Genomic DNA, 26,589 nt, shown 5'->3' with positions numbered 1-26,589 from the left:
CGTCAGACGCCACCTTGTTGAACCGGCTCTGATACACAACATGCCCAACATGAACCTTAGTCCTGGCTTTGTTGCTGTTTATGCTTCCCTAGTACAAGACATACTTAATTGTTCTAACATTAACAAATGTGATATGACTTAATCTTTGCCCCCTTTCTCTTTTTCTTTCCCATTTTTCTAAACCTTCTCTTATTCATACCCCCCCCCCCTTAATTCTTACCCCATTTCTTACTCTTACTTTCCTTTTCTTATTTTTCCTGTTTCTCCTCGCCTCTCATCTCTCACTCTTACCTTATTTATTTCCCTGTTCCTTCTCCTCTCGCACAACTTGATAATAGTCCAGGACGGACCAAAACGTCGCCGTTTCTTAATTTTAATATGTTGTGAGTGTAATTCATTGCTTGTAATGGTTAATAAGTTTTTTATTCAAGACATTGTACTTCCCGCTGCTCCAAAATTTATTTTATTAATAGTAGGAAGGTAATATCCTTTGCCTTTCAATTACTTGTTCGGTGTTGTGAATATAATGCAGTATTTGCAGTTTTACTCTTGATATTTGTTATTGCACATTAACATGCAAGAATAAATTGTCTTTGGCTCATCAAGCTACATAAGTCTCCCTGGCTTAGTGCCTCCTTTTGATAAATACTTTGATTTATCAAAATATCACCTTATCCATGTTATACAGTATATATATACCCTGTACCTGTACTGTAGTTTCTTCACTGGGGTTCTATGGAAACCCAAGGTAACTAGAGGTTCTGCAAGAGATACAATGTTACAAAAGTTGAGAAATGCAGCTATACTGTGCTCTTATGTAAGAAAATAAATTACCCCATATAATATCCATTTATATTTTTCTCAAAATAATACTTTAATGTTATAAAATATAATTTAGAAAGTCAAATATGAAAATAAAGTTTTTGATTATATATTTTTGTGACTATTGCATTGCAGTGATATAATCTTGTTCAGAATGGATAATAGAGACAGGGATTTGTCTGATAAGGTATTTACTCTTGCTCAACACTGATCCCCCCCACATAAAACATAACACAAAGCCGATTAATGAAGTACTTACACACGATGATATTTAGGTCCAAATCCTAAAGTAAACCCACAAATATGACACAGGTTCACAAGCTGGTTTTTTACAACACGAAGGAGAAATGGTAAAAAAATTAGGAAGACAATACCAAGGGAAATCAAATACAGCCACAATTGTGTGAAGCGAGACGGTAGCCACAGGACGGTGTAGTGAACAAGGCCAGACTTTTCTGCAAATATTAAACAAATGCACCTTTACAAAATTGATGATCAAAACAATTTTGACGAACAGTTACAAACAATTTAAGTCCACAAATTTAAAGTTATTGCAAAATATTTCTTGCACAATTTTGAAAGAGCATTGTCACAATTTAAATACACAAATTTGTAATCAATTTGACAATATATTTCTTGCAATACTGAACAAAATTACCACAACTTTACTAGTATCTTTTGTTCATTCTTTAATGATATAGAAATAATGTGAGGCACAATTAATATTATGGAATATTTATGAATTTAGAAGATACTTTTGTATGATTAGCAACAGCCACTCTAGTGATATATTGCCTCAAAAGTAACTGCATATGACCATGTCAACTACAGAATTCTCTTGTTCACTGCCTTAACCACCAACTAATTTATCAATATATTTGCTTTCTCGGCGGATTACCAATGTTCTCTGGGAGGTGGGCCATATTTGTCAAAGAAACAAATATGTATACAAGGCTGAAGGTATATACAATTTTCTGTCACTCCTCTAGAACACACTGGAGGAGTGACAGGGAGGCTTCTAATAAGGACAAACAATTTTCTGACAAAAATGTAAGCAGTAATCAAAAGCAATGTATCTAGCTGGAGAAATGTCACTAATGGAGTACTACAGGGTTCCATTCTTGCACCAATAATGTCCATTGTCTCCATAAACGATATACCAGAAGGAATACATAATTGTGAACATGTTTGTTAATGATGCTAAGATTCTAGGGAAGATAAGAAACTGACAATTGTCATGCCCTTCAAGACAACTTGGACAAAAGAAATGTGAGGAGGAACACTTGGCATATGGAATCTAATGTGAATAGATGCTACATTATGGAATATGGGATAGGAAAAAATAGACCATGCATGACTTACAAATGATGTGAAAATGCTTTAAAAAGATTCTGATAATGAAAAAATCTGTTACATGTAGACAATCTTAACATTTTCGTTGCCTGATGTCGCTGCCTGATATTGTCAAGGAACCAAAATTTGGAGCGTGTGTGATAACACAAACGGCGGCATTAATTATAAAATTTGTAAAAATTCCATTTATTGTTCGAATACATTGGGACTTGTTTTAAAATGCTCACCCACTTCTGCCCATTCTCTGTTTACCCCATGTGGCATCATGACCCCGCCGTGTGGGTGCCCGTCCATGCTGGAGGCTCACTGTTCTCGTGACTTTGCTCATGACAGCTGCATCCTCCCCTCAAGTTAAAAAGTTACCCTATCACGGGTATTTGTTGTTACCAACTTTATAAACACTGCAAATTGACTTCCAGATGGTTCCGTTCTTGATTAGTATCCAAGCAGTGACGAAAGCAGTGAAAGAAACACGTTTGACGGAAAAGCTAGTGTGTGTTCACCAGAAGTACAGAAAAGTGAGACTTGTATGTTTTTATATGCAAATATTCCTTTACAGCATTATATTGCAAACAATTTGATACCAAATTAAACAACACAGCAGGAAAATTGTGGTGAGAAAACTGAAAAAAAAAAAAAAGTACAAACATTTGAAAGACAATGTAGTGCGTGTGCAGATGGGTGCCTGCTCACAGGTAATGGTCGGCCAGTTTTCAGGTTTGCTGCGAGTGGCTCGCCTGGCCTTTTGACCATGTATGCATATATTTTTTTAGAGCATTCTATTGCGAACAATTTGATACCAAAATGAACACTATAACATGAAAATTGAGGTGGGAAAAGTGAAAACAGTACAGACATATTATTGCGCTCGTGGATAATGCTCGGCCAATTTTACAGTGCGCGCTCACCGGAAATGCTTAGCTGACTTTGGGGTATGCAGCAGTAACCCGCCAGCCCAGTGAAAGTGTATGTATATGTCGTGCCTATAATATATTACTGTTGTGTAGTTGAATTAGGGTCTCATTCCCCTACAGTCATTATTCTTGTGCACGGGCAATTTTTGGGACATTTTAGGAGATAGTTCTAAGCTATCCACGAGCCAATATAAGTGCAGCACGTAACAACAGTTGGAACAAGTTAAGAAAGAAGATGGTGGAGGCCAAAACCATCAGTAGTTTGAAAGTGTTATATGACAGTGCTAGGAAGACGGGACACCACAAGAACGGCTTTCATCCTGTACCTATACTCGGGCAATTACGATACTGCGATATTAAATGTTTACAAATTTTCATAGCTCTTAAGAGTTTCCCAGCACATTTAAAAATTTAAACAAAATTAGGTTGAAAGGCTGTAATCACTTCGAGAATAAATAATATACTTAATATAAATTAAACATACAATAAATATAAAACTTAGTTCCTTACCAATAACAGCTGTTCCATACCCATACTGCTGTTTGCCCATCCGGTAGGAGCAGGTGGGAACTGTCACTTCATGTAACCTATCCTTGGAGGCATCAAAATCCCAAATTTTTCTTTCTTCTTTAAGAACACGAAATTCTTGTGCTTGTGCTTTGTCCTTGGTGCCAGCAAAATGGAAAGATTCATGCTCGTGTCCAGAGAATATAAAGGATGGATGTTGTTGTAATACTTTCTGTAAGAGATAAGTTTAAGCACATTTTATTTATACTATGGAAAATGTTATACATCATTATGAACTTGTTTTAAAAGTTCATACATCTCAAGTAGAGTACTGTACTATAATTATTTTCTCCGCAAAAGAATTTAATGATGACAGAAAATCAAAGATGCCCATTAAGTTATATCAATATAAAATGCCTTGTCTTGCCCTGATAGACCTACCTAATATCAATTTGCATAATTTCCTAGGCAAAGTACAGTATATCAAATACAATACTTCAATATTAAATTTTGCAATACTGCACAGGCTCATTTAATACATTGAAAAATAGTCTTCACATTAATTGCCTTATTCTGACTATCAACCATTTGAAATTTGTTTAATGCCTCAGAATCCTGTATCAAACTGTAAATCTAGCTCTATTTATGCATTACTGTATTATTCCTGTGTTATTTCTCTTCCTTCACCCTTTGTACTATTTAAATCTTAATATGACAAAGATTCTGCTCCTCTCCTTGTATAACACTGTACTTAAAAGCGTGATAAATATAAAACGGCATTGAATGTAATAAAATGCCTCTTTCTGGTAGAACCTTGGTGGTTCCCTAAAGCTGTCTCACTGAGGCAGGTTCCTCACTATTGAGTCGCGTCAGCCATATATGACTGACCGACCAGAGCCAGAACCTGGCTCCCCTCCACCATCACAGAAGTGCAGGGAGTAGAGGATTGTTACAAACAGAGAAAATATCCAAAGTGTGAGCGAAGCAATACAAAACTGCAATGATCACAGAAAACCACCACTAAAATAGCCAAACGACTCTGTGAATGAGTATTCAAACCCAAATGAATTGCTCGAAACTAGCTTTCATCCCAGCAATAAGCCAGTTTGGAGCTGAAAAAGCCCTAAACCAATACACCAGGTAAGGTGAGGGAGGGGGAGGAGGGGACTGAATCTGGAAGCCCACTGAGACTACCAGAAAAAAGTGTCATTACACCAGCATTGAATGTTGCTCCCTGAAGCTATCTAATATAGAAGTAAAATATGGGACTTGCCAGGGAGGAGGAGAGCAGCAACTATAGTCATGAAGACGAGAATGTTGAGCCAGCAGACTCAATCCAGAGCAACACAAGCCCAGCTAGGATCGGGAATATTTACCAGATAATGAGCAGGCAGAACCCTGTTAGACCTGCAAACCCCCAAGTTCAAATATCAGCCCATGACATATTAGCAAACACCAGTCGAAGCTGTGAACTTGTAAACATCATGAGCACAAGAATAGACTGCAGGCTGCCTAGAGTTGATAACATTGCAGACAACCTGGGACAGGAAACTAAGGACACTGGGTCAACAAACAGGTTGCCAATCAAAGCTGAGCAGGTGATGCACAAGTAGAGACAGTGGCGACAGGACACAACAAATTATGCACCCCACCCAGACAAACTAATCATCAATTGACCCCTAAAGGGCATGACCCCTTTAGAAGCCAACTATTTCAGTCTTTGCCAGAAAAAGGAGAAAACTGCAAACAAAAAAACTGCTCCTCAGAGCCAAAGGATCAGATCACTATCACCACACCTCCAGAGGAAAGATTTAAGCTCCCCCAACACCACAACCAGAAGCAAGGGCCAACAAAATCAGTGGCTGAAGACAGATGTCCCAGACCTGACACACAAAGAGCTTATTGAGAGACCAAGATGGCTAAGGAGATGCACGAGTTGGCCAGAGGTGGAAGAAAGCACAAGATAAATTGTGAAATGGTGCTGAAGATGTGTCGATGCTAATCTGCTGAAAGAGTCAAAGTCTCAGAAAAAGGCCTATGATTAGACATGGAGCCAGAAGAGCTGGAAACCAAGGCCGAGCCAGCCACCAAGAAGACAGAAGTACAGACAGAAGAACCTTGCCTGAGTACATCTCCAACCTGTACAACAAATGAACTGGAAAGAAGAGGCAGAGAAACCCCCACCTCAATTAGTTCAACAGAAAGGTATCCACTGTTGAGTCTCATGATTGAAGCCACATAGGAAGGGAAGCTGCTGCTTCCATTCCGACACAACGAGGTCCACCTCGGGGCTACTAAATGTCCCACGTGAATTGTTTGCAGAGTAGTTTGGCTGTTTTGGTGCTTCATTGTCTATGATCTTTATAGTTGGTCTGTACGATATTACTACACAGTTTCTGGATGCTTTCTCAGTGATAATAATAATAATAATCCACTGCTCCCTGTGTCTGTACGAGGGAGCCAGGTTCTGGTTCTGGTCTAGGCCATAGAGGACTCCAGTGGCTGATGTAACTCGGTAGTGGGAAGCCATCTCAGTGTGATAGCTTCCAACAGCCACCAAGGGCTTCTCCAGAAGATATGTGCAAACTCCCAGATGGCTTGGTTGGCATCATCATTCATTTATCTATGGTTATATACTTTATATCGTAACCCCCTGTGGAAGGCAAGCATGTCATTAAATCCAAACTCTTGGCCTTTAGGTTAAATTTCATCATTTATTTCTTAATCTCATTTTACCTTATTTGTGGTCTTTATTTTTTTTATCCCTGAACTACTATCAATTCCTTTTATTTTTATATGGTGAAGAAACCCTCTTTTTTTTTATTAATTTCATCCTTGCATTCACTTTAGACTGCAACAGATGCTCTATAAATGTTACATTATCATTTGTCTTGAAACTAAAGGTAACTATTTAACTGCTGAATCAACATGCATAATTCTTCATCAATGTTCTAAACTCTAATGTTGCATCTTAAAATACTCAAGGATACGGAAAAGAACTTGGTCATTGTCAAAATATATCTAGAGGATTCTACATGCTTCACCTTGCTTTAAAGGCAGGCAAAGGATATACTATTACAAAGGTAAAGAAAGTGATGTACTTTGTTTGGATTTTAAAGTAAAATTATCATAGAGAAACAAGCATAGTAAAAAATCTAACTTTAAATAAATATCAGATATTAATGTTGACCAGACCACACACTAGAAAGTGAAGGCACGGCGACATTTCGGTCCGTCCTGGACCATTCTCAAGTCGATTGTGATATCATTTTCAAACTGACACAATCGACTTGAGAATGGTCCAGGAATGGTGTGGTTTGGTCGACATATTTCAGCCACGTTATTGTGACTCCTCGTCTGCATCAGATATTAATATTAATTCTCAATGCAATAATTTATGAACTATGAAGGGAAAGGGTAGAGAGAGATCAGGAAGTGAAGGTATGGTGAGATCAGAGATGAAGGGTTATGTAAGTCACGGCTTATATTTCTGAAGTACAGTACCTGTATAAATTTATCAAGTGGGGTTGTAATAAAGAATTTTCCTGGATTTTGTTCAGTGGTGTTATACTATGTGATAGCTACCAATTCCATAAACTGTTTTAGCCTTTTTTTTTTTTTTTATAAGTTTAGAATTTTTAAAGTTTGTGAATTATTACTCAGAATGTATATGCCACAAGCTTTTTTGATGTTATCAACATGTCAGACATACAATCTGTCTATATATATCAATGACATTTTACTCTCTCTTGGGCTGGATGGTGAGCAATGGTTTTGCTTCAGGCAGGTCGGTGTTCAATCCCCGACCGTCCAAGTGGTTGGGCACCATAATCCTCCCCACATGGATTGACACTTTCCCCTGATAATTCTCTCCCCCAAGAGCTCCTATCAGGGGGGGGGGGTGGACACTGCAGAAGTTTCTCCTGGAGGCTCTTATCACCACACAAACTTTAACTCTTTCAAGCTCTTATACCCCCTTCCCCTACCCTAACCGAAACAGAATGACAGTTTATTCTCTTCATTGGAAAGATGGCAAACATTATTAGCATCTATAATACAGTCAAGATACTGCACCAAAACTCCATGCAATCAACAACCTCATCAGAAACAGCACACGACACTAGATCAATAAGACACTTGTTTATATTATAGTATATATTGTGTTAACTGTGACACAAAATACGTACCGTAGGTGAAACATCCAGCAACATAGATGTGAGGATTTAGAAATACAAGTGTATGTGTGCCAAGTTGATAACACCAATAAATATTTGTGTTGCACACAAAACTGGAATACCTCGTGACTTTTAAGGATATTAAATAAATATATCAAAGAAAACATGAGAAGAGTCAGTTGTATATACAGTACAGTACTGTAAAATCTGCAGCCATCACAAAGTTTAACACCATCAAACATTATGTAGGGAAAATTCAGCATTGCAACTCCATGAACTTAACTAATGCTTTTGAGATATTGTGACTTGCGTCATATATAATCCCTCATCTAACCTCATCACACTTTCAACGCTGAGATCTCACCCAGCCTTGACTCCCCTTATACCTTTATAGTGGGGTATATCCCTGTGAAATTTGATAAAGCCCTTACAAGCAAAATGTTATCTCCAATAAAGTCTGTGGTGTTTCTCTGCATTGCTGTCTAGTTTATGCCATGTTTGCCCTTGCAATGTTTCTGCTCTTAGCAAGTACAGTCACTATAGCAGGCTTTGGTAATAAGTCTATTCAAAATATTAATTAGAACATTGAGAAATAATGTATTCTATTTTTGGAAAGGAGGGGGAGAAGGGGAGGTAACAACTTTACAGTAAACTATAAACGAAGGATGAAATCCATTACCGACAGGTCATAATGTACAGTACAGTATATACTATTCATGTACTATAAGGGGCTCGCATGATTGTTTCACTACAAAAAGGTTTGTCATTCTTTCCTAATAAAAAGGACAAAAGTATACACCACAAATGCAATGGGTCCCTTAAAAAAATATCAAATCAGGATGTGCTTCTGCTCCATTAAAAATAATGGTCATGCAAATACTGTATTATCATGGTAGAAGAATACCAAATCCTGTGGAGCATATCCCAACTGGTCGACACGGTTGTGGCTCACACACACAATCCAGCACGGAGCATAACTGCATATGTGACAGTCCTGTAAGATTGTTCTTCTCTAATTTAAACACTTATTTCCCTAAACAGCTCATCCCAAAACCTTATCCTGACCCCTTCTAAGTGTTATAATGTTGTAATGGGTTGGCACTTTTCCCTGATCATTCCCTCCCAGATCAGTTCTAGGATTTATAGTTTTTCTGCATTTCTGTATTATAAGATTTTTGTATAAATATAACCATGTTTTGGTCAAGAAGAAAATTAAAAGAAATGCAGTAAATTTTACTGAAAATTCTAGAGGGCGTATATAAAATTATGAATACTGTACTTGTTGACATGCTTTTCTCATTTACAGCAATGCTGATATTTGTATTGATTTATTGAGTTGAGTTGTCTGACTGACAGCAGTCAAGCAGGGTGACATTCTAGCAATTGTACTGCAGGCATCTTTATTCCCAGATCCTTTACATGTTGCTTTCCTACTACGGGGAGATTTGATTGTGTTTTGTACCCTGTATTTTGCTTTGTTTTTAGTTTTGCCATACCTAAGTACCTGGAATTTACCACTGTTAAACATCATGTTATTTTCTGCTGCCAAAGCAAAATCTTTATTAATAGCAGCTTATAGTGTTAAAATGTCTTCTACGGAAGCATTTTTCATGCTGATTTTTGTGTCTGCTGTAAAGACGATATGAAGCTGTAACTTGTATTTTTGTCTATATCTGATATCAAAATAAGGAAAAGCAATAGTGCAAGGACTGTACCCTGAGGTACAGGGCTTTTAACCATGCTTAAACTCGATTTTATTTGGTTGAGTGTTACTCTTTGCATTCGCTTTAACAAAAAATTTAATATCCATAGCCCTACTTTAGCTGTTATTTCTACTGACCTCATTTTGTAGGCTTCATGGTCACATTTATCAAATGCCTTTGAAAAGTTCATGTATATCACATCTGCTTTCTGTTTATCTTCTAATGCATCAGTGGTTTTGTCATTGTGGTAGAGTAGCTGCAAAAGGCATGATCTCCTTACGTTGACCTGGGTTATGAAGGTCACTGATCTCCATAAAACTGGAGATCTGCCTCCTGATCACTTTCTCAAAAACTTTTATTATGCGGGAATGTGCGACTGGTCTATAATTCTTAGCTAATACTTTGCTCCCTCCCTTGTGTAGAGGAAGCTATATCTGATGATTTAAGCACTCTTAATAGCTCCCTCGTGTCCAAGCTTTTCCTTCACACTATGCTGAGTGCCTTTGCTAGTGACACTGCATTTCTTTATAACTTGAATCCTATGTGTGTGGACCCGGGGCTAAGTGAATACTGTACAATACATGTGGAAAAGCCCCGACAGATTTAATATATTAATTTGCATAATTATGTGCTCTACATATACTGTGCAGATAAATGTCTGACTAAAATTTATTTTGCCAAGATATCTGCAAAATAAGGACATCGTGGAAAACTGTAGAATTAACAAGTTAAGGTAAGGAGTAGTAGTAGTAATTCAGGATTTACCCAGTCATGATTGTTCTTGCTACACATGAAGCCACCTCCATCCACAACTTTAAGGCCAGATTCGACAAAGAATCTGAACAGAATGGATAAATTATAATGCAACAGATACAACAAGGCTGTTAGGTGAAGTATTAAGAACTAGGCCACATTCTCCCCACAGATGCTGATACATAAGTACTTTAATACTTAGTCACTTTCTAAATATGCATAATTAAATGACTTGAAAAAGCTGGAAATTTCATAGGCACACAGAAATGCAATACAAATTATTATTCAGGAATGTTCGAGTCACACCAAACAATTCATAGATAATGATGAAAAATGATTGCAGTTAGAGTATAAAAGAAATAATACTATAGTACAAATCATTCTTAAATAAGAATAAAGATACACCAGTACAGTATTGTATAATAAAAATATTTGATATGTTCATGGGTCACATTAGATAATCTTAAAGATAACAGCTAAAGAAGAATTAATAATAGCATTAAAAACTAAGGAACGTAAAATTCAAACAGTTTCATCTTGATTTATAAACAGCACCCAGTCTATAAGGGAATAAAAAAAAAAACATCAACAGATAGAGACTTTGCGACCAAGGATATCAGTCTTCAAGGTTCAATATCATGAGTACTGGAGTTAAATACCAGAAACTATAAAAAAAGAACAATACTTCACAATAGTTCACCATAGATTATCAGGGCTGAAAAAGATAATAATATTAATTATCTTCCTGTACCTGGAAACAAGGAATGGGAAGGCGAGACCTCTATCCACCTGGGCTCAGAGGCTTCCTTTACTATACAGTACTGTACTGTATTGTGTAATCTAAGTAAATATGGATAAATTGTAAACAATTTGGATAGAAACATGGATTGTTCTGCTATCTCTATATACCAATGCGAATATAGAATATTTTTTTATGAAGACTAAATAAATATATAACTTGTAAAGATTTCATAATGATTATGAAACCATTCGTGCATAAAGCAAAGATTAAATTACTTTGCTTTAATTTCTCTTCAAGTCGTCCTTTGAAGAGGACTAGTGACTCGTCAATCTCCGCATTCTGTCCTGGTACAAAATAGTCACGGAACTTGCCTCTCATATCAATAAAACCTTCCCCACCTTCCAAAGTCTGTCGTGTCTGTCTTCATTTTCATTTTTTCAAAGTGCAGGCACCTGAGAAGCAACAAGAACCTATCACGTGACATGTACCTGTTGAACACGGGGGATGGAACAAGGCTGTCTTTCCTCCAATAATCCTGGATGACGTGTTTCTCAGAATGTTTCATCAGCATGCTCAACACGAGAAACATGTACATTTCCTCATTTGTCGTGTCCTTCCATCGTGTCATGCAAGAAGCAGGTAAAATGTCGGTGTTTATGAGGCTGTGATCATATCTGTTCATCAATTTTGAATTATTCCCAATTTTGAATTGTACACTATACCTATAAGATCCCTGAGGCGCGTTGCGCACCACTCGTCGAGCGCCTACAGGCACGTTGCACAGTGCAGTGGTTAAACTCATACATGACTTCGTTCTCATACACTATATGTAACTCGTCCTCATATTTAGATACCTTTTTTAACTATGATACCTTTTAGTACCTTTTGTAACTATGTGGACCATCATACATTTATTTATGTAATGGACAATTAGTAGAATTTGGTACTATTCACTTTATAGGGTCCAGAAAAAATAAAGGTAAACACCAAACTTGGTTCAAAATCTGCTTGGAAAAATCTTCGGAAACAATATGAGAGAAGAACCTATTTTCTGACATATTCCCAATTTCTAGTCCCCCGTCAAGGCCGCTAGAGATGGAAGCTTTCAGGTATATTCAGGTAAAAAGTGAATAACTATACAGTACTGTCTTTAGAATTACTGTAGTTATTACTGTATGTATTTATAATTAGCAAAATGGATGAATTTTAAATAGTTTTTAAAATTCAAACTCTTGATAAATACCAAGCATACAGGGAATTCAAGTTCTCAAAATAACGAATATTTACAGTATTTATTTCACTGAATTTTTAAACAAATTTTCAATAAATGCATGCTAAAAAATGTAAAGTCAACTACCTCCTTTGCTTTTGTTCGTGTAATGGGTAACAGCGGTATGTGTGACAATAGTACGCGTAGTCTACCATCCTTGTGTGGAACAGTTGTGGTCTTAATGTCAACGTCATCCATCACTTGAACCTGGAAAGCCACATGCAAATCAGAGGACAAACAAGAAAAGAGATCACTGTAAATGCTTCCAGGTACAGTAATGTTATTACACACTTTTTTATGATCAGCAGAATGGGTATTAAAAAAAGGAATTACAGTATTAAATTATGATAATTAGACAAAACTTCAATTATTTGTTACTTACTTGAATAAAGTCAATGAATTTATACTGTAGAGTAGTTGACTGGTTGAAGATTGAATAGAACCTCTGAATTTTGTTTGGTGTCACCCGGTCAGATCCCTCTCCACCAATATCATTGTCTCCAGGAACATATATTGTGTGCTAAGGAAACACAAATGTTAAGAGTATTATTTTGGAATCTGCAATAAGATATAAGATCACATTTAAAAACTAAAATAAAATAGATATGTTGATCATAGCCTATCAACAAGGGTGTTCCTGGACAAGCATATCTCAGGATTCAAATACGGTGGTCTAATGAGCATTTGGGGGATGAAATGAATAAAGGGTATTTGTAACGAGTCCAAGGTTCAGCCCTTTGGCTTAAATCTGGCTCCTCCAATGTTCGCCAGGTTAGAGCAGGAAGTGGTGACTCGGCTGTCTCTTATGGGTCTGTGCTTTGGCCTACCTCAACTACCGCCCCTGGTTTGGGGCGCCCAGCCATTCTGCATATTAGCTTACTATTACTAGGGAAGGCAACCAGAAACCCAGCAACTCGAGCAACCCGTCCTCAGACCAAGTCCATTTTATCCAGTGGTCGACCCCAAAGACTCGTTCAGCAATTTTTAACATTCTGCTTATTCAAAACAGAACTTTTCTCAAATATAAATTAATATTATTATATATTAGCATATTGTGCATATTTAGGCACTGGTTAGGTTAGGTGTTTAGGTTTTGTTGTCGATTATTTATATTTGTAGTACGTGGGTGAAGTATTTACAGCATTGTAGTTCAAACAAAAGTTGTCAGTGAAGCACTTGTTCCGGAAGTGTTCGGACATCATCATCAGTTGTGAGTCGTGTGTAAACCATTTTTCATTCATAAACAGTGTGTTTGGCGGGTGTATGGCATGGACTTAGGGTCTTTGTTTAGAGGACGGACCGAGTCAAGACAAACTACTGTTGGATTCAAAAGAAACTGAAACCTCAAAACCTGCCCAAAGAACTCCCCCCAATTATGTAAACAAACTATCAAATTCTCTCGGTGCTAGCACAAGCACGTTCAATGTATGTTCTCCACTCGTTTGGGAGGAACGGGACAAGCAGCTCACTGCCTGCCAGGGTCTGAGCTTTCAGTTCTAGAGCAGATATAGACATCCATAAAATGACCTGGAAGGGAGGGAGAGGATCAAGGAGCCACTGGGGCTCACCCAGAAATTGGTATTTCATTGCATTGAACACTGGTTTATTATATACAGGTATAGTACCTTTACAAGAAAAAGTATTTGTGTGAATATTATTTAGGAAGGCACTGGGGTTTAATTTAGCACTTAGCTTACCACTAAAATGGAAACAAATACTAGTACTGTGTACAGTATATATTACATACCTACATAGATAACAGCTAATTTTTTAGATAAAAATATTACCTTCACATAGTTTGGAATGTACATAAGACTTCTGAAATCTTGAACTAGTGAATTAAAGTCAGCGTCACTAGCAACACTGCCATCGTTGAGAAGATCACCTAAAAACACAACAATATCTGGCTTTGTCTTCCACAGTGCGAGATGAAATCCGCGACTAATAAATCTGAAAATAGATACGTATGGTAATGTAATTACTGTTTATCTGCTATAAAACAACAAATATAATCAATAACATTTTCAGAGTAAGCACATGTTTCAGTATATATTGCAAAATATTGAAAAACAGTGTACAGTAATAATAATTTGTTCAACTGTCTATGCAGTAAGTCAATACCTGTTAGCATCCCAAGTTGTAAGAATGCTACTTGGGAAGAAAGGCTCTGATTGGATACTCAGAATCTGAGGATCTGCCGCTATTAATACCCGGACACTGTCTTCGCTGTCGTTACTGATTATTGGCCAATTAGTGGCCGTGAAAGCGTAAGAAATCCACTCATTCAGTAATACCACACCAGTTAAAAATACAACAACAAAACGGTTCCGTGTAACTCTGAAATAAAGAGAGACCTGTGAATAACACTTAGTACTGTACTGTCATCCACAAAATTGAGTATGTATCAAAAGTTTGGAACACGAAGATAAACTTTTAATTACAGTAATAGAACAGCACTATTTTATTTTAAAATAAGTTTTAAGCATGTTAAAAATATATTTATCAGCATATTATTCTGCCTCTCCCTCACATTTTTCAGTATTGCCTGCAAGCTGTGCAGTTTTGAGATCTTCACTCTGCTAATCGATATATATGGCACCAGAGCAATAGGTACCGCAGCTTTCCTGTAGGGTTATATATGGTGCTTGGGATTAATGAGACAGTGTCATTCAGTTAGAATAAGATGCTAAATTATCAGTTATGTGAGAAAGTGGCTTAAACAACTGAATTGTGGAGAAGTTCACTACACTCAGCCTTCACTGCTACTGTAGTCAAGTTCTGAGGTTTTATGACAGATTGACCCATGTGTAACTTTCTCCTCACCTAATCTAATATAACCTAACTTATTCATAAATTCTACACACTTTGGATTGCAGACAGTTTACATACAAGTTTCGACTAGATGCAATCTAACCATAACCAAACTAATGATATATGCTAGAAATGTATGACTCATACTATATAGTAATGTACTGTTAATTAAGTAAAGAACAATTGTCAAATATTAAATATATCTCATAATAAGGAACACTAGAAGGCCACAGGGCTAACAACACTGAAACCAGGCATGATAGGGCAGATTTCATTGAAACTTTTAAAATACTGAACAAGTTAGAGGATGTTGATCCAGATATTTTCTTCAGAAGGTCAGATGTACCACACAAGGAGCAATGGTTTCAAATTCAACTAGCCACAATGTATGACTGAGAACAGGAGATACTTTTTCACCCACAGGGTAATTAACCCATGGAACCGCCTACCAACCGAAACCATGACTGCCAAAACTGTGTCAGATTTTAAAATATACCTGGAAAAGATCAAGGCAAATGGAGGGATTTTCGACAAGCAGCCAGCTTCCCATCCTCGTTGAGGCCACTAGGGATAGCGGCCCTCAGGTAAATCAGGTAAATAACGACAAAATTTCTTATTTTCAAAATTACTACCATGTGAGATGCCAATTTAAGAAATGATTGTACCCCCATCTGGAAGAATCATTATGTGGTCTGTTAAATATTGCAAGATGGAAATCCAAATGTATATGAGAATTAGCAATCTTAGAACCATGCTAATGCTTCACTCACCATATTGTAACTTAGCTATATGAATTTGCGGTTCCATTGCTGAGCCCATTATATGCCTCTATCATTTTACACTATCACCCACAGTTTGAGTACAGGGTGCATGATAAATGATCAAAATATAAAATTAACTGCAGCTTTTCATTTAAATCAGCACCTATGCACATTACTGTATAAGGTTAGGTATTATTACATTAGTTAAGTCAAACAAGTACAGTAATGCCAAAACCGTCAGTAGTTTCAAAACGTTATACGACAAAGAGTACTGGAAAGATGAGACACCACGAGCGTAGCTCTCATCCTGTAACTACACTTGGTAAAAAAAACAGTTAAGTAATCATCTAGCAGCATGTCTTTTCTTTCAATTTCTAATTTGTTAGTCACTGTTTTGTTAAACATTGTGATGAATATGCCACTGAAATAATCATATGACTGGATAAAGAACTGTACAATCTACTGAATAAAATGGGAAGTCTCACTGTCACTTCCATCGTCATTTTTTAAATGAACTATATTGGACAAATACACACATGTAACTTGTAAATACTGCTACTATTAATTGTGAACCTTCACCTACCTAAAGATTATGAATAGGATAGATATCTTTATTTTATTTTATTTATTTTATTTATATATATACAAGAAAGTACATTGGGATTGCATGGATACATAGCATAGTAATTACAATCTTGTAAAGCCACTAGTATGCGCAGCGTTTCGAGCAGGTCCTTAATCTAAGAAAATTTTAAGTAGGTAAATACTAGCAAAATTCATAAAAATGATAACAGTTACATAGCAAGAGAAAAAAAAAAGATGAGAGAAAATTGTAGGAATATACACGTGCATGGGGTACTGCACCATTCAGATAGTTATTACAATGACAGTGTTTCTTAGTTTAGTTAATTTATTATGCACCCCATCCCCATACTGTAGCACTAAATTATGAGAAGGGTAATAGTCTAGCACCCTAGCAGCAGTACCGAAATGACATAATTTACTTGAGGGTCCACCAACACACTAGTGGCCTCAATGTGGACAGGAAGCCAGTGGCTTGTTAAAGGTCCCCCCCATTTGCCCTGATGATGTTTTACAGCTGGATTTAAAATTTAACAGTTTTGGCATTTAGAGCTTTGAGAGTTTCATAGGTTCACCTGTAGGTGAAAAATATCTCCTGTCATACATGCTGCTTAAATGTTGCTTAAAATAGAAAACTTCAACAAATAATGCAACATAGGTTTGTATTTTATCCCCAGATACAGATACTCCCAGATTTGTGCAGGGATTTATAGGTAAATAAGGCAGGGTAAATCTGGGGCTTTACAAATCCCCAAATTTGTACCAGATCTTACTTTCTGATACATATTCATATAAGAATTATAAAGTATTCATTTGTCTCATTCAGTCCTCAGAAAAAAAGCTGGGAATTGTACCATAACCCAGTTTTCTAAACTGGGCTGAACAGCACATTTGTGCGTGTGATATCTATTATATGGCAGACAATTCAAGTCAACTCCCTAAGTCTTCACACTCCATGCCTGACTGAAACTAGGTAATATTGATCATATTATGTTAATGTTCCTCCAGTAGGAACATACGAAGGCAGACACCCCCCCCCCCCCTCAAGCCAGGCATCCCAGCCCCATCATTGGGTATATATATACCAACAAAAACAACCAAGCTAATACACCAACCTAGGCGGGAAACAAGTAGATACCCGTAGAAACATTTCCTCGTGCAGTTATCGAGGCTTCAAAGGTCATATAATCTCATATTAGTTACTAAACCCTTGACGGACACAAGGAGTGGATCGACCCGCTAGTGTTGTTATTGTTGTGGTCCGTTAAGTGTCGACATGTTGTCTATACTGTATTACTGTGCACGAATGGGATATAAATCAATCTTAAAACATTGTTGTAAATTTGGGACTGTTTTATTTTATCCTGTGGAGTGAGAGAGAGGTGTGGAGGTGAGTGGATGAAGCAGCGGTCATATGGGTGTGTTGATGGTGGTGATGGCTAAACTGGCCGATCTTGGCCCAGTGACTCTCCACACACACACTCTCCTATGAATGGTCTTTACTCCAATTATACAATTATCATAATAATAATTATATATATATATATATAATTATATATATATATATATAATTATATATATATATATATATATATATATATATATATATATATATATATATATATATATATATATATATATATATTATATATATAAAAGATCTTGGTTCCAGGCTCATTGACACTAGAAGAGACCCTAGAGGGGGCAAGTTTTCTCTTCCAGCGCCATTGGGTCCTCGGTTCCTGCCCGGCATAGGAGGAGTTCGAAGACATCTACAGTCTCTAACTATGGTAACTATGGTAATACAAACTATGGTATTTGTGCTTGGGGCTCTACTACCCAAAATCACTTACGTCCTCTAATTACTCAACACAAAGCTGCTATTAGGACAATATCCAATTCTGGCCCCAGACATCACTCGGTACCCCTACTCAAATCTCTGAATATGTTAGACATTAAGTCACTGCACATTCTCTCATGTGTATTATACATATATAAAACGCTAAACTATAATGCCAATCCTGATCTCAAAAGCTTCATAGAAGGTTGTAACAGAACCCATGAGCACCACACCAGAAATAAATACAGTTTTGATATTCCTAGAGTACGACTTAATCAAACCAGAAATGCTCTACAAATCAAGGGGCCCAGAATGTGGAATGACCTTCCCAGCCATGTTAAAGACTGTACCTCTCTCAACCAGTTTAAGTTAAAAACGAAGCTATACCTAATAAATTCCCTGTAACCCACCTTACCCCTCTGTTGTCAACCCATGTATGTTTTTTTTTTGTTTTTTTTTGTTTTTCAAATCAACGCTGTTTGAATGTAATTTTCTGTAATAATTTGTAATTGTATTTGTGCTGCTTTTTCAACAATGTTCCCCCCTCTTTTACCTCTATTTTTATTTGTACTCAACACATCTTAGTCTTTTTACCCATTAGTTTTAAGTTTTAGTCATTAATGTTTTTCCTGCCCGAAACGCTTTGCGTAATAGTGGCTTTAGGCATTGTATGTACTAGCTCTATCTTTAAAGCCAACATACTTTGTAAAATCTCTTTATGTATGTACATTACCTAAATAAAAATTATTATTATTATTATTATTATTATTATTATCTAGGAAACAAACAAATCTTATGTCCTCTTAATGTTCATTTTTTGTATACAATCAAATATGTAACTGTATAACTTGCTTAATAAAGTATACAGCATAAATAAGGGGGTGGTAGAAGTGAACACGTATTCAGAGGTAAATGGCAAGTTTTTCTCTGAATGTTCTGTGTTCCCTTCTTTGAGGCTGTGGGTCCCTGGTACCCCCCCCCCCCTATATATATATATATATATATATATATATATATATATATATATATATATATATATATATATATATATATATATATATATATATATATATATTATATATTATATATATATATTATATATTATATATTATATTATATAATATATAATATATATATATATATTATATATATATATTATATATTATATATTATATATATATATATATATATATATATATATATTATATATATATATTATATATTATATATATATATATATATATATATATATATATATATATATATATAATATGTATAATGTGTGTGTATGTATAAACAAGCTTGAATGGTCCACGTATTCATATTCATATTCCACAAGCCAATATGCAACCTAAAGTCATCACCCCTGAAGGACTCGAACCCAGACAGCCAGGGCTCCTTGTACCTTTGCGTGCCCAGTACTTATCCCGCTAAACCACGCTGACTGTTTATAAAGAAATGGAAGTCGTCAGATCTTTAACCCAATCCCCGACAGCACTCTGTGGTAAATTTGGGGAACACATTTCATCGAATTATCGCATGTTGGGGGCCACACGAGTAACGCAAAGGAGTTTTGTGATACTATAAGCGCTTTGGCCTGGATTCGTATCCTGGCCGGGGAGGATTTACTTGGCGCCAATCCTTAACTGGCGCCTCTGTTCACTCACCAGTGAATTGAAATTGAAATAAGTTTATTGAGGTAAAATACACACAAAGGGATGAGGTAGCTCAAGCTATTCTCACCCCGTTCAGTACATCGTGTTAATACATACATACACACACATCACAAACAATAAACATATTACCAAACATTCTGAGAATCAAGCCCTTAGTATAGATATTAACTTTCGCTTTGATTGAGTAAACGAGTTTTGGGATTTAGTCCCTGAATCGGTTTAATGCCTCAATAATCTTTTCCACAAGCCGGATGGATATGGGGTGCATATCCACCCACTGATAAATAAGTGGATCAGACGGCAGGAAAAAGGAGAAAAGATGTATGATGTAACAAGAGGAGCAGAAAAGATAAAGTGGAGGTATTTAAAGAATACAGCACCCATTCCTCAGAGCACCCTTATGGGAGTGCAGCACCCGTCCCTCAGAGCACCCTTATGGGAGTGCAGCACCCATCCCTCAGAGCACCCTTATGGGAGTGCAGCACCCGTCCCTCAGAGCACCCTTATGGGAGTGCAGCACCCGTCCCTCAGAGCACCCTTATGGGAGTGCAGCATCCGTCCCTCAGAGCACCCTTAAGGGAGTTCAGCACCCATCCCTCAGAGCACCCTTATGGGAGTGCAGCACCCATCCCTCAGAGCACCCTTATGGGAGTTCAGCACCCATCCCTCAGAACACCCTTAAGTAAACCCAGCACCCATCCCTCAGAGCACCCTTAAGTAAACCCAGCACCCATCCCTCAGAGCACCCTTAAGTAAACCCAGCACCCATCCCTCAGAGCACCCTTAAGTGAGCCCAGCACCCATCCCTCAGAGCACCCTTATGGGAGTGCAGCACCCATCCCTCAGAGCACCCTTAAGTGAGCCCAGCACCCATCCCTCAGAACACCCTTAAGTAAACCCAGCACCCATCCCTCAGAGCACCCTTAAGTAAACCCAGCACCCATCCCTCAGAGCACCCTTAAGTGAGCCCAGCACCCATCCTTTTAAAGATTGGCTACTATTTGATTTGAGCGCGCATGGGCAGAGGCTCCGGAGCGTCACGTGACTGGATACCTGCATTGATTGGCCGAGGCGGCGCATGCGCACCACCCATTCACAGATAGAGCTGTTTTCGCCATTTTGGTGCAAGTTGAGTTCAGTGTGGTGACGATCGGCTTGAATCCAAGCCATCTCTGTATGTGGGTGACTAAAGAGGATTATTTATTAGTGTAAAAAATGAGTACTAACGCCAACAACACCAGCAAGGTGTCTACGACGGATAGGGTCATCAAAAGTGAGTACATAAGAGCCTTCTGTATGGATAAGTGAAGAGACCTTTTGAGAGTTCGTATATCAATGGCGGCAAAACTTGTCAGCTCGGCGACTTAACACGTCGGATTTTGAGTGGGTGAGGGACGAGGACGTGCGGGTGTGGTGGGGACGATGGGACGACTCGAGCAGGATGGCTAGGGGATAGGAATGGTGGGGATTTGGCGGCTAGGGAGGCTAGGAGACGGGTTAGAGACTTTGTCGTCTGCTTGGCATTCCTATTGGAAATTCGTCTGCTAGCTCCCCCCACAGCTGTTGATCTGTCAGCGGCGCGGAAATAGATACTGATAATGGTGTTAAGGAATCTTGGCGGCGCCAGCCTCCACGTCACACCCTCGCTAAATGAATACAAGCTAATATATATAGTGGTCCAGTTCGTATGGTCCTGTCAGGTGTTCGAACTGTTCTCCCTTTGACGAGCCTAAATACTCCCATAGGTCGAATTGCTTTCGAACAGCTGTGTGGGGGTGAGGTTTTAGGGACCATGGTATGGTAAGGGAAGGTGTGGTTGGGGGGTAGTGGTTGTGGTAGTGAGGTGGGCGTGGTGGTGATGGTGGTAGACTATCACCATCATCACCATCTCTTCAACTGGGCCGTGTCCGCCCTCGTCTAATAAATGATCTTAAGAAAACAAACTTAAGTTATGGGGGTCAGAGGAGGAATAAGCTTAGATTTTTTTTTTATATAATTTATATGAACCCCTCACCCCCCTACTCTCTCACTATCCTTGGGCCCTCACTATCCTTGGGCCCTCACTATCCTTGGGCCCTCACTATCCTAGGTCCCTCACTATCCTTGGGCCCTCACTATCCTAGGTCCCTCACTATCCTAGGGCCCTCACTATCCTAGGGCCCTCACTATCCTTGGGCCCTCACTATCCTAGGTCCCTCACTATCCTAGGGCCCTCACTATCCTAGGGCCCTCACTATCCTAGGGCCCTCACTATCCTTGGGCCCTCACTATCCTAGGGCCCTCACTATCCTCGGCCCCTCACTATCCTCGGCCCCTCACTATCCTAGGCCTACTCCTGTACTGAGACATTTTTGGTGGCATTGGGTCTTGGTGCCTTTTGTGGGTGTTGAGTTTGGTTAACTTGTGTTCTGTTATTTTTTGTTTTCTTGACTAGTAATTGTACTCATTCTTGTTATAATAGTGGCTTGTAACCTAAATTGGATTGGTAAACAATGTTTACACAATTATAATTTGGCATATATTTTTCTGTGTGCAGGTTTATAATTGGAATATCAAGGGTTATTTTTCATAGTTCTAATGTGTGGATAAAACTGCAAGGATTTGTATGTATTTAAAGTTTGTATTAGTACAGTTTTGTCAAATGTCTTTGTGTGTGTGTGTGTGTGTGTGTGTGTGTGTGTGTGTGTGTGTGTGTGTGTGTGTGTGTGTGTGTATCCCCCTGACTGAAGATGTGGTATGTAACCCTGACATTTCCCAACCTTGTATAGCATAAATGAATGGTGTATTGATGGTGAGTTGATTTGTTTTGCCATCTAAGTTTCCACTTAACTAAGCAAAGTTTCACCAGCTAATATATGTTCAGATATTATGTGGTGTTTTGATACAGTAGAAAACTTTAAAATGTAATATAGTACAGTATGTTGAAGATGTTTATGTACTGCACTGTTGCTGTACTTGCCTAAAAGTGGTTATGTAAGTTGACTGTAGGGAAGTGAGAGCTAGCTCCATATTCCTTGCCTGTTAGCCTTGTTGTACCTGTTGCATAATAAGTTGACTTTCCTATGCAAATTATTTGCCGTGGGTGCACTCGGGTTTATTAATAGATAACAAAGTGTGTTAGGGCTGAAACAAACAGCAGTGTGTGAATTCTTCGTATTGGGTTTTCATACTGTATTTTATACATTCCAGTATAAAATTACTGCATAAAGTTCTGTATGTTAATCTTTCGGGTTTGAGGCAGATCTTGGGTCCGGATGTTGTGCTTGTTTTGGTATGTATTGGTGATTCTGAAGCTAAACGGTGTAATTTACAAAATTGTTCTATGCACAATGTCTCACAGGATGGATATTGGGTGCATAATTAATGAACTAAACTACTTTACGTAAATGCTTTAGATCACGTTCAGGCAAAATATAATGGATATGTCAGAGAGCGTAGGATTGACTGGAGCAGAATCAAGAGTAGATCTTTGATCACGAGTGATTGAGTGAAGATCACTTCACTTTGGAGTGAAGTGCAAGCATAAATGGTTTGATTTTTTTCTCAATATACAGTAGTGTATAAATATTTGAATACAGTACCTACCATGTTGTTCATAATCTTTGCTACCATTTTTTTGTCTTCCATAATAGTATTAAAAATAAGTTATTTGTAACCCTTGTCCACTGTGTTGGTTATTTATTTGTTTTTAAACTTTCATTACTACTGTTTACTAGTATTATTAATTGTATTCATATATTCTAATGGGTTTTATTGTACAAAAAGAAGTTAGTGTTTGGCATGATTTACAAGAGCACTTAGTATACAGTATTGTACAAAAAATTAATAGTAAAGTAAAAAAAAAAAATAGTAAAGCACTGGAAGCCCTTTTAGTTATTCCTATCTTCAATGTCCCCCTTTATCAGTACAATGTGTATCATGGCTTGTGAAGGTTCCCTTATCAATGGGCAAAGCTGTGTTCATTTGGCCTTCCATCTTATCAGCAAGGTTGGGTATGGCCTTCTGTGTGTTTGCTGAGAACATGCTTGTAGGCCTGTCTATTATTATTTTTTTTTGTAAATGTACTTTTGCTGTGGTCCACTGGTCTAATGTAAAAGAATTGTATTTATTGATTTTGCTCACTCGAATATTTTACAAAATTAATTGTACTTTATGAATATATAAATTGCTACTAGGATTCCCGACTTAACACCTTCTTTTGATAATTATTTAAATTAAAATAAAATGTCTTGTATATTAAGTCTACTTTAATGACTTTGTATATTAAGTCTACTTTAATGACTTTGGTTTGGGAATATATTTGCTTGTCTTGTAAGGTTTATACAGTATTTGCATTCCATTAGATTTGGTACACATATCATCTTGCATCCTATTCCAACTGTCTACTCTTATTGCTATTTAAAAATTGGCATTTGTGTTCTGTCCTAAATAAAAAAATTTATCCTCAAATGGCAACTGTATTTGTATCGGTGAGGAAATGCAATGTCTCAAAGCCCCAACTCAGGCTAGGCAAGCTATCAGATACCTGATGGGGTGGATCCCGAATTAGTTGTACTAAATAATAATAATAATAATAATAATCTTTATTTAGGTAAGGTACATACATAAAGAGATTTACAAAGTTTGTTGGCTTTATAGATAGAGCTAGTACATACAATGCCTAAAGCCACTATTACGCAAAGCGTTTCGGGCAGAAAGTCATGTACAGTCATGTACTAGTCATGTACAGTACTGTATACAGTTGAATTTGTGAACAGAGCTGGCTTCACACTGTTACCCACAGCTCATTTTGCTTAATTACTACACAATAATTCACTGATGGATTCTTTACAGTGCTGTACGTATGTCCCCACCCTTATTTGTTTTTACCTGATTTAAAATTTCTAACTGTGGCATTGCAACCTGTTCCCACCCATTCTAAACACTAATCCTGTCTATGTCGCAGAATATTTTTGTCATTGTGATCAATCCTACTGGTTATTCTTTTCTAGTGATGTAAGGTATTTAGCCTGTCCCATTCCTTTTTAGTCAGATGACAGTTTTTTTGCATATCTATGGACTTCTCAATTTTACTGCACTCATTGAAGGTTTTGTTGCTGCATAGGCCTAGCCTGCTTGCCCTTATTACAGATACCTGTAGTTATAATTGCTTAGTGATTTCTTCTGATAATTACCTTACCTTTATTACAGATCTCGCATAAGTTGTGTAGTCCTACTGTGTTCTGAATGTGTTTTATTCAAATTTTTTAAATCTCTCATCTTATTCGTTAAACTCGAATATAGTCTCTTATGTTCTCCAGTTTATTGGCCTCTGACTTAAGGTATTGTAAGTGTTATGTCCATTCTTGGGACATCGGATTAACTTAAATTTACCTGAAGGGGTCATTCTCTAGTTGCTTTGATGGGGACAGGAAGTGGGCAGCTTATCAAAGGTCCCTATTTTTTTGTAATTTTTTCCAGCTGGATTTTGAACAGCAGAAATATTTTGGCACTCGATGAACTTGCTCTCCCTTGTTGTGTGGTACATATGGTCTCCTTTCATGTTAAAACCCTCATTGTCTGGTGCATCTAGGGTCTAATTCCAGCCAGTATATTTGTAGACTTATTCTGCTTATTAGTCTTGCAGTAGGCCCATTTTGTAGTAATTCTTTGCCATTGTTCTCCCCCATTTTATGTTACAGTATCTGAAAATACTACCCTCTAGGAAGCTGTTTGGGATGGTTGTTTACAAAGAGCAGAAATGGCATGCGACCTATAATTAATATTCCTGCAATTCTGTGTCCCTCTTTAGATTATTTTTCCTTCATATTGGTTTACTGTACTGGTTTCTGGCCTAGTTTTAATAAGGTCAAGCCTCCTAATATGTTATGTATTGGTGTTCAAATTCGATTATAAATTACAGTATCTTACCTTTCTGGAAACACATCATATGTGAAATAAGAAGTTATTTTTAAAATTACACTAATTTCATTTTCTATAGATGGAAGGTTTCCTAGTAAGATATTAGCCAAACTATGTAGGTTGCTAGATGTACAGGACCGAGCTAAGCATCCAACCTGCTGTATGCCAGCATCTAGAGTCCTAGGCATATTCCCTTATGTCAGAAATTTTGCTAGCATACCATGAATATTATGGCCTATATTGAACCCCTCGTTATTTCAATACTACAGGTATTGGGTAATATTTCTGTACCTAATAATGTGCCAGGTTCTGAAGTGTCTGGTCACAAGTGGTGCTAAACACCTGTTAACCCTGGCTGGACTTTGGCACTGAATGTTGATGGCTCATTCCATGGTTTATAATGTGTTTAGGCTGGATTTACCTTCTCTGATGTATCGAGACTACAGTAGTTACGAAGTTTCTATCCAGGTGTCCCACTTGTAGGCCTTGTCTATCTTAAGATTTCCCTTATTTACATGGTATACATCAGATTCTGGGCATAGGCTCGTAGCTTTGTTAAATGCTTCATTCTGTTCGTCTTTGCACCTTTCCTAGTTTAGTTGTGCTTCTTGAGATGTGGCACTATACAAATGCTGAATATTCCAACGTTGGTCTTGCAAAGGTCGTGAATGATTTCTTTAATATTTCACCACCCATATATTAGTGATTTTAAAGTTGGAAAGCATAGCTTATGCTCCTTGCATAATTTTCTTTGTGATCCTCGGGTGCCTGTTCTGTTT

At 37.5% G+C, this 26,589-nt stretch overlaps 3 protein-coding genes across 8 annotated transcripts in view; 2 read left to right on the top strand and 1 right to left on the bottom strand.

Annotated features, from left to right (window-relative positions):
* LOC138353125 (tudor and KH domain-containing protein homolog) overlaps positions 1 to 15,668 on the top strand; it is a 41,187-nt gene extending 25,519 nt beyond the window's left edge. Inside the window, exon 12 of one of the 2 annotated variants that reach the window (XM_069305930.1) lies at positions 15,474 to 15,668. The gene's annotated coding sequence lies outside the window, so the exon portion shown is untranslated. Of the gene's footprint in view, positions 1 to 3,072; positions 3,545 to 15,473 lie in introns of those variants that run through there. The other variant, XM_069305928.1, reaches the window with a different exon arrangement.
* LOC138353126 (metallophosphoesterase 1 homolog) lies at positions 173 to 17,669 on the bottom strand. Of its 4 annotated transcripts, XM_069305932.1 has the most exons (9): positions 17,509 to 17,669; positions 14,361 to 14,576; positions 14,027 to 14,189; positions 12,622 to 12,759; positions 12,327 to 12,446; positions 8,676 to 8,765; positions 3,600 to 3,828; positions 1,082 to 1,277; positions 173 to 761 (listed from the first exon to the last, which is right to left on the bottom strand). In XM_069305932.1, exons 1-9 carry the CDS (start codon positions 17,541 to 17,543, stop codon positions 734 to 736), a joined length of 1,215 nt encoding a protein of 404 aa, XP_069162033.1. In that variant the 5' UTR covers positions 17,544 to 17,669; the 3' UTR covers positions 173 to 733. The 4 variants fall into 4 exon arrangements, with proteins under 4 accessions (XP_069162033.1, XP_069162034.1, XP_069162036.1 ...); XM_069305933.1 differs by having other exon boundaries at positions 173 to 1,277; XM_069305935.1 differs by lacking the exon at positions 1,082 to 1,277.
* Positions 17,670 to 21,005: 3,336 nt separating this feature from the next.
* The window catches only part of LOC138353124 (serine/threonine-protein phosphatase 2B catalytic subunit 2-like), a 163,571-nt gene continuing 157,987 nt past the window's right edge, over positions 21,006 to 26,589 (top strand). The window contains exon 1 of one of the 2 annotated variants that reach the window (XM_069305926.1): positions 21,006 to 21,182. In XM_069305926.1, the coding sequence (XP_069162027.1) occupies positions 21,125 to 21,182 (58 nt within the window). In that variant the 5' untranslated portion in view covers positions 21,006 to 21,124. The remainder of the gene's footprint in view (positions 21,183 to 26,589) is intronic. The other variant, XM_069305925.1, reaches the window with a different exon arrangement.

The sequence above is a fragment of the Procambarus clarkii genome, chromosome 56 (assembly GCF_040958095.1).
Source record: "Procambarus clarkii isolate CNS0578487 chromosome 56, FALCON_Pclarkii_2.0, whole genome shotgun sequence".
Lineage (NCBI taxonomy): Eukaryota > Metazoa > Arthropoda > Malacostraca > Decapoda > Cambaridae > Procambarus > Procambarus clarkii.
This window is presented reverse-complemented; position numbering and strand designations above follow the sequence as displayed.

Coding starts and splice junctions, on each gene's coding strand:
- LOC138353126 (XM_069305932.1), bottom strand. CDS start 17,543: ATGTTTCTACGGGTATCTACTTGTTTCCCGCCTAG. Junction 12,760..14,026: donor ACATTCCAAACTATGTGAAG/GTAATATTTTTA, acceptor GTGTTTCCTTAG/CACACAATATATGTTCCTGG. Junction 762..1,081: donor GGACCTAAATATCATCGTGT/GTAAGTACTTCA, acceptor TATCTCTTGCAG/AACCTCTAGTTACCTTGGGT.